The sequence below is a fragment of the Populus euphratica genome, unplaced genomic scaffold (genome assembly GCF_000495115.2).
Source record: "Populus euphratica unplaced genomic scaffold, PopEup_1.0 scaffold104.1, whole genome shotgun sequence".
Classification (NCBI taxonomy): domain Eukaryota; kingdom Viridiplantae; phylum Streptophyta; class Magnoliopsida; order Malpighiales; family Salicaceae; genus Populus; species Populus euphratica.
The window spans coordinates 399,851-406,630 of NW_011499915.1; the positions used below are offsets into that span (position 1 = coordinate 399,851).

The window sequence follows — 6,780 nt, forward strand, 5'->3', positions numbered from 1 at the left end:
CATTTAGATTTACTTCATTGATTTTTGTTTTATTTTTTTTAGTTATCTATGTAGGATAGTTGTAATTTCTGAGTTGATCTTAATAATGGGATGTTTTAGGGTTATGTTATAATATATATATATATGTTTTAGGGTTCATTGCAGGTATTGGATGGACAGAGGGTTCTTCCTGCTAAAGCCAAAGAGTTGGGTTTCCAGTTTAAATATCCCCGTGTGAAAGATGCTCCTAAAACCATTCTTTCATGAGAATCAAGCTTCTACCAGCACCAGAGAGGCATAGACTCAAAATATAGAGATGGATGAAAGAAGTTATCTGCATTTGAAGCCTGTTTTTTTGGTCCTCTGGAACCGAGCAATTTTTTTCTTAGAATGATGTTCTGTCAAGCATTAACTTGCTGAGCCTTGCATTTTTTTGTTCAACTAGATTACCACTTTGCGCGTAATTGTTAGTATAAGTAGCTATCAACAGGTTGATTGTCAAGGCTGAAGTAAGAACTGTTCCAGGGCAGGTAACCGAGCTTGAAGAACACGAGATAACAACATTCATGGTTCCAGGCCTGAAGATTATGAAAAATTTCCAGTCGAAATGCTGGTAGAGGAAGGAATATCGAGACATTGCTTGGATGGTAGCTAACAACATTCCATCACTTTGGCATTATGGGCAGCTTGGCAAATCCAAAAATCCAAATCTATACACCTCAATTAATCATGTTGAAGGAAACGAGGATAAAAATTATATTAAAAGAAACTCTAAAATGTGTGGGAAAACACTTCGAATGTCAAAGTGAACCCACGTTGTTTTCTCCATTTTACCCCTCATAGCACAAAATAAAGCCTTGCAATAGGGGTGTTTTTGTCTTTACAAAAAGATACAAGTGTCTCGCAAAAAATTATTGGGGGTACACATTTTTTTGTATTTTTTAATAGTAAAATTACTAAAATAATTTCTTAGATAAAAAAAAAAAACTTTTTTTGTCTATAGTTTGTGGTAACTTTTTTTAAATGAACAATAAAAATATTTAAATAAATACTCTCATAATCAATTTTTAAAATTTCATTTGAAAGGCATCTCTTTCTTGTTTTTTCTTTTTTAATTTTTGAGTGGATACAAGGATATTTTTGTTTTTCAATAATATAAAATATTAAAAAAAAAGTTGTTAGATATATGATATAGACACTAATGAGTAGAAGCGACGACATCTTTTAGAAGGCACATATGATAACATCTTTCTGTTAAATACCACTTCTTAACATCTCTTTGGAAACATTATTGTATCCTCTTTTTATTTTATAAAGCGTGTGTCGATTAAAAATGAGTGGCTTGTCACTTGTAGTCATTTTTTCAATTTCTTCTTTTCACTTTACTCTCATGGAAGTACATATTAATCTTATTTGTTTTGTTTGTTTTAATCTCAATCTCAAACTTTATTTTTTATTTTATTTTTTCTTGGCATTTTTATAAAAATTTTGTTTGTTTTGAATTTAATTCTACAATTTTAATTTGTCATGTATTATTTTTTTCCAATTCAATTTTTATTATTTTTATTCTTTTGATTTCCAATTTGTATTCTTTGCATTTTTGTTAAAGTTTTATTTATTTTTAATTTTATTTTTTAATCAAATTTTATGGTATATTATTTTTTCTATTTTTGCCCACATTCTTTTGATTTGTTTTTCCTTTTCAATTTAACCCTCCAATTAAAAAAATTATTGTCCTCTAATTTATTTTTTATTTCAATTTTCATCCTTATTCTTTTAATTATCATTTTTTATTTTAGATTCTTTTTAGTAATTAATTTTTTTTCCTGATTTTATTATTCAACATTTGATTTGTGAGGGATTAAGCTTCACGTTTTTTCATTTATGATACTTATAATCTAATGACCTGAGTCACTGATTTGAAAATTTAATGGAGGTCGACATCTTTTTTTAGCTAATTTTCTTTTCTGAATTCATCATTTTATATTTTTTAAAAAGATTGGTTTTATAATTATTTTAATTTTTTTATAGAATTATTATTATGTCATGACCCTGATCACGAGTTTTATAGATTGACCTGATTTAGCTTACCTCTAATTACCCAGGTTATATATTTATCATAATAACTTAGATTGAATCAAGTCATTTGTTTTTTTGTAATATTTAATTTTGTACTTCTAAAGTTTTTTTTTTAAGTTGTCCTATTTTTTTTTTTACTATCTAATTCAAATAGAACCAATTTATTAAACTCATTTTTTATCATCTAATTTAAATAGAACCGATGTATTAAACTCAACCACAATCACGCCTCTAACCCAACTTATTTGTTTTTCTTATTTTTTTTAAACACAATTGCATCAACTGGATTATCACTATCTTTTTCTTATTTTCTTAATCTATTTTTTATTTTATTTATTATCTTTTTTAATTTTTTTAAAAAATAATTTTAAAATTTATGTTTCAGACGGCATCCCTTCACTATGATTTATATATATATATATATATTTTGCTTATTTAGTCTTTTTTTAATTTAGGTATTTTTTTTAAATGTTTTGTGTGTTTAAAATTGAAGCAGAAGACTACTAGCATCTCACATGATAAGGTCATACCCAAATATGTCATTTTTGTTCCCCATGCAAAACCACGGAAACCTTTCGAATCCAGTGACGGGAACAGGCTACGAAAATGGGTGGCGGAGAAATGTTTCTACCTAGCACGAGGATCCAGAGGAAAAGGCACAATTGCAAGTCCACTTTGAAGCTTAACACACCACTCCTTTTTCCAGATGAGAACCTACTGTTCCATCTTTTGATAATACAACATCTCCGATCAACATATAAATTCTATTGTTTTTCATGATCCAGAAAGGGCAGACCAGGTATGACGGATACCATGTTGATTGTTGGAAAATACAATCAACCCTTCAATGAGTACTTTTTCCCTGAGAATGCCTGGAATTTTGGCCGTTCTTCCTTTTTGGGCTGCTCTTGTTTGGTCTCTTTTCCAGCTCCCTGCAAAATAAAAGAAACTATCAATTTGCAGTTCTGTTGTTAACGTCTTTTCCACACTGGCTCAGTGTGGTTGGCAGTTCCTTGGTGGAAGAAAAATAGCACCTGCTGTGTTTCCTTAGGAGAGCGACTTGCATTTGACCCAAACACAAGCTTTCCCTGAGACTGGCGTGCAGTATTTTTTGAAATAGATCCGAGAGAAGGCTGCCTGCTGCCATTGGCAACAGCAGGTTGCTTGTCTTTAGACCCTGATGAAACTGGTGGGGGCTGATAGCTCATTGGTTTCCCATCCAAGCGTCTACCTCTTCCCGTAAATGGGTTGAATTTTGGTTCAGTCTCAGCTGGAACCTCTTCAGCTGCAAGAATCAAATATAAGTTTTGATAAAATGAAAAATGCAACCTTCTTTACAACTTGCTGATCAAATTCCATGTCATAATCAAGCATTTTTCATCCCCCGCAGAAAAAATCTTCTGATCGCTTTCTATGTTCTTTAACTAACTATTGTTACAACAGGCATGACACAATTTTTATTAGAACACAAGAAATATCAATAATCATTCCATGCTTCTGCTCCAGCCATTGATGCAGAAGACACAGATTTTACTCAGATAAGTGGAGAAGCATACAAAGACAACCAATCATTAAAAGCATGAAGAGCTGGACTGGAGAGTGTTTGGGAGTGTAGTAGTGGTTGCTTTTTAAAGTGTTTTTCCTCTAGAAATATATCAAAATAATATATATTTTTATTTTTTAAAAATTATTTTTGACAACAGCACATCAAAATAATCTGAAAACATTAAAAAAAAATTAAGCAAAAAAAATGAAATTTCATGGAACGCAGTGCAAACTACGTCCTAAATGGTGCCTAACTCTATACAACTACTGTAATTGTTCAAATTAACTGATTCAACACTACAAAATGAATTCATGGAAGAATAAAGATATGCATGCACCTTGGGAGGTTGCCTTGCTTATAGGAACAGATGCAACAGGCTTTTCAGGCTCCTTGTAATCCAGGGGAGGTGCAAAGTCCACCTCACAGTCCGTCTCAATGATACTTATTGCATTTGATGGCTTCGTTTCCACAATATCTATGTAGTATTTCTTGTTGTTATATGCCACCATAATACTATCCCCAGTGGTTAAGCAGGAATAATTCCTTAATGTTGTCTCTAAGCTGCATGACAAAGGAAGTCCAATCATATTACAGGATGTCCACCTTAGATAAGGAAATACATGAGAAATATAGGCATACATGAAACATGGAAGAATAAGAAAATAAGGAAATGTGAGAGAATGAAAAAAAATGGTTTATTTGATCCTGTGAACCCATCCACTAATCCTAAAGTTTCCAGCCAAAAAGCAAATTTGACAAGAGAGGACCACAGTTTATATCTTGAAGTCAATAGAGAATGTGAAGTAAGAAACAAGTGGAGCTTATGTAAGAAACCCTTTTTGCTCAAACGTCAGAATGGAAAAATACTTTTTATTTGAATATTACAAATGCATATCAACTGCTTTATTTAAATCTGCTACATAAGAAAGAAAATTTCCTGCAACTGGGCTGGTTGGACAGTTTTAGGCTAAAAATGTTGCGTTGAAGGTTCTAGCACAGCAACACCCCTCAGATTACAGGCACTACAGACAGTACCAGGCTAGTGACTAGTGTGCACATACATTTTCTATTGTTAATATTCCAAAAAAAAAAAAAAACTCACATAGCTTTTGGGTTGGATATATCCAAAAAGTCCTTTGTGTGAGGTTGCAGTTTAACATATTTTCCCTTGGGAAGAGTAACATTTTTCACTCGCACTATATCTCCCTCTTGTAGAAGCAGGTTCTCCATCATCTGGCAAAAGAATAAAAAATCAGCTATTGAAGATTTTGATGTCTTATTCTTTAATTGGAATACAAAAAAGTCAAAATAAATATGCCAAGAATAATCCAAAAAGAAATCCAATCCCTACCCAGTATGGCATATAAATCATGCCTTCCTCTGCAATAAACTCCAGAACCCCACAGTGAGACACCCGCTCAGCAGCAGCATTCCGAAGCTCAAACAACATTGGATAATCTATATGCAGAGATGCTGCAGGATTTTATCCAGAATTGGCATTATAGATCTCAATCATGGCTCAATTACAATCCAAAATAAAAATAAAAAACACCATTAAAACAACTAACCAAGACGGTCAAGAGCTGAGGGAGGCATTATAACTGTAACAACAGAAATAAGAGCAACATCAAGGGATTGTTGAAGTGTAAAAGAAAGAAGTATTTACACCCAAATATGATTTTGAAGACTTACTTTTATCACCGCTTTCAATTTGTGGCTGCATGGAAGTTAAAAGGAATCAAATCAGTGTCATCAGAGAGTTACATAGGCAATTGGTGATATAATGCTTGGCTCAAAATAAAGCAGAGTGGAAGAATAATACACATAGACTATCCTAAGTTCTACTAGTTTGGAAGAAAGGCTTGTTCAGCTACTGTTTATCATATCTACAGAGTCCTTTGCAGCACTAGAAACAAAGCTTTTTTCCCAATGAGTACACAGTTGCCACAAAATTTAAAGCCTCATAACCCAAAACTCAGAACAACGCCAATTAATAAACAAACGATCACATCCATTCTTCAATTGAACACCTCAAAATCATATCAGTGAGCTGAACCAACAGAAGGAGAAAAAAGAATCCCAACCTTTTCAATAAATGAAGCAGGGTAGCATCGATATGTCTGCTCAAACGATGTCCCGTGATATCCATATCCATCGAAAAACTGCTGCTCCGCACACAAAACACCAAAAAAAAAAAAATTAATCTCAAGCAACAATTTTCAATTAAGAGTTGAACAAGGCATAACCATCATGAAGAGAAACATACCATTTTGTACTTTGAGCAAAGCAAATAGAAAAAAACGAGCAATCAATCAACCTTCCAGCTCCCTATTCAAACAAGCCAGGAACAAATGTGTAAATCTAAAATGCACATTCGATTCAAATCAAGTGCACAGCTTTTTCAAAATTTATTAAAACCCAGAACAAGCTAAATAGTAAAAGAGAGTGGGTTATAGTCAAGCATTTGAATTTCATTCAAAATACGGAGCTCAAAATAGAAAATCAATCACAGTTTCAAATTTAAAACAATAAAAAAACCTCTTTTCCCCCACTAATAAACAGTACAAAAAAATTAAGTAAAATTGAAACTCCCGTGTTTCAATTTATAGCATTAAAATAACAGAAATTAAAATTTAGCTCGAATTAGAGAATTTATAAGCCAAATTCTTTTAGAAAGACAACCTTAACTCAGGTTGTGGTTGGATTAGAGAGCAAGTAACTGTAAAGTAGCTAGAGATCTCAAGTTAATTAACTAAAAGACGCTGATGAAAAAAGGAGAGGGAATGGAATTGATAATTGAATGGAATCACCAGAGGAAAAAGAATTCCTTAGGGGAATTGGATTGGAGAAGACGAAAGGAATTTTAACGATTGTGTAATAGGGAAACGAATAGTTTTTTTTTTTTTTTTACGAGGTGAAAAGACAGATGCTCTTCTGTGCGTAATGCTAACGCCACGTCGTTGTCTGCGATGAGCATGTTCCTGTCGTCGGACTTTGTCTGGTTCTTTATTGTCTTATTTTTTAAAATATTGTTTATTTAAAAATATATTAAAATATTTTTAATTTTTTTCAATTTATTTTTAATATTAACATATCAAAACAATCTAAAATTAAAATTAAAAAAACTAAAATTATCTAAAAAGACGATAATTTAGCCTTGAAATATTAAAATTGAT

General features: G+C 32.1%; 1 protein-coding gene across 4 annotated transcripts; it reads right to left on the reverse strand.

The window, feature by feature from the left end:
• Nucleotides 1-2,657: 2,657 nt before the first annotated feature.
• On the reverse strand, nt 2,658-6,523 carry LOC105134485 (ubiquitin fusion degradation protein 1 homolog). Of its 4 annotated transcripts, none has more exons than XM_011038917.1 (10): nt 6,415-6,523; nt 5,871-5,932; nt 5,689-5,766; nt 5,297-5,321; nt 5,173-5,205; nt 4,956-5,077; nt 4,707-4,837; nt 3,942-4,165; nt 3,093-3,343; nt 2,658-2,990 (listed from the first exon to the last, which is right to left on the reverse strand). In XM_011038917.1, exons 2-10 carry the CDS (start codon nt 5,871-5,873, stop codon nt 2,895-2,897), a joined length of 963 nt encoding a protein of 320 aa, XP_011037219.1. In that variant the 5' UTR covers nt 5,874-5,932; nt 6,415-6,523; the 3' UTR covers nt 2,658-2,894. The 4 variants fall into 4 exon arrangements, with proteins under 4 accessions (XP_011037219.1, XP_011037217.1, XP_011037220.1 ...); XM_011038915.1 differs by having other exon boundaries at nt 5,689-5,769; XM_011038918.1 differs by lacking the exon at nt 6,415-6,523 and adding an exon at nt 6,287-6,408.
• Between the last annotated feature and the right edge of the window lie 257 nt (nt 6,524-6,780).

What these genes read in the sequence shown, in the direction of transcription:
- LOC105134485 (XM_011038915.1), bottom strand. An exon ending in TGATTTATATGCCATACTGG is followed by an intron (nt 4,838 to 4,955) that starts GTAGGGATTGGA and finishes TTCTTTTGCCAG; the next exon opens with ATGATGGAGAACCTGCTTCT. An exon ending in AAGCAAGGCAACCTCCCAAG is followed by an intron (nt 3,344 to 3,941) that starts GTGCATGCATAT and finishes TGATTCTTGCAG; the next exon opens with CTGAAGAGGTTCCAGCTGAG.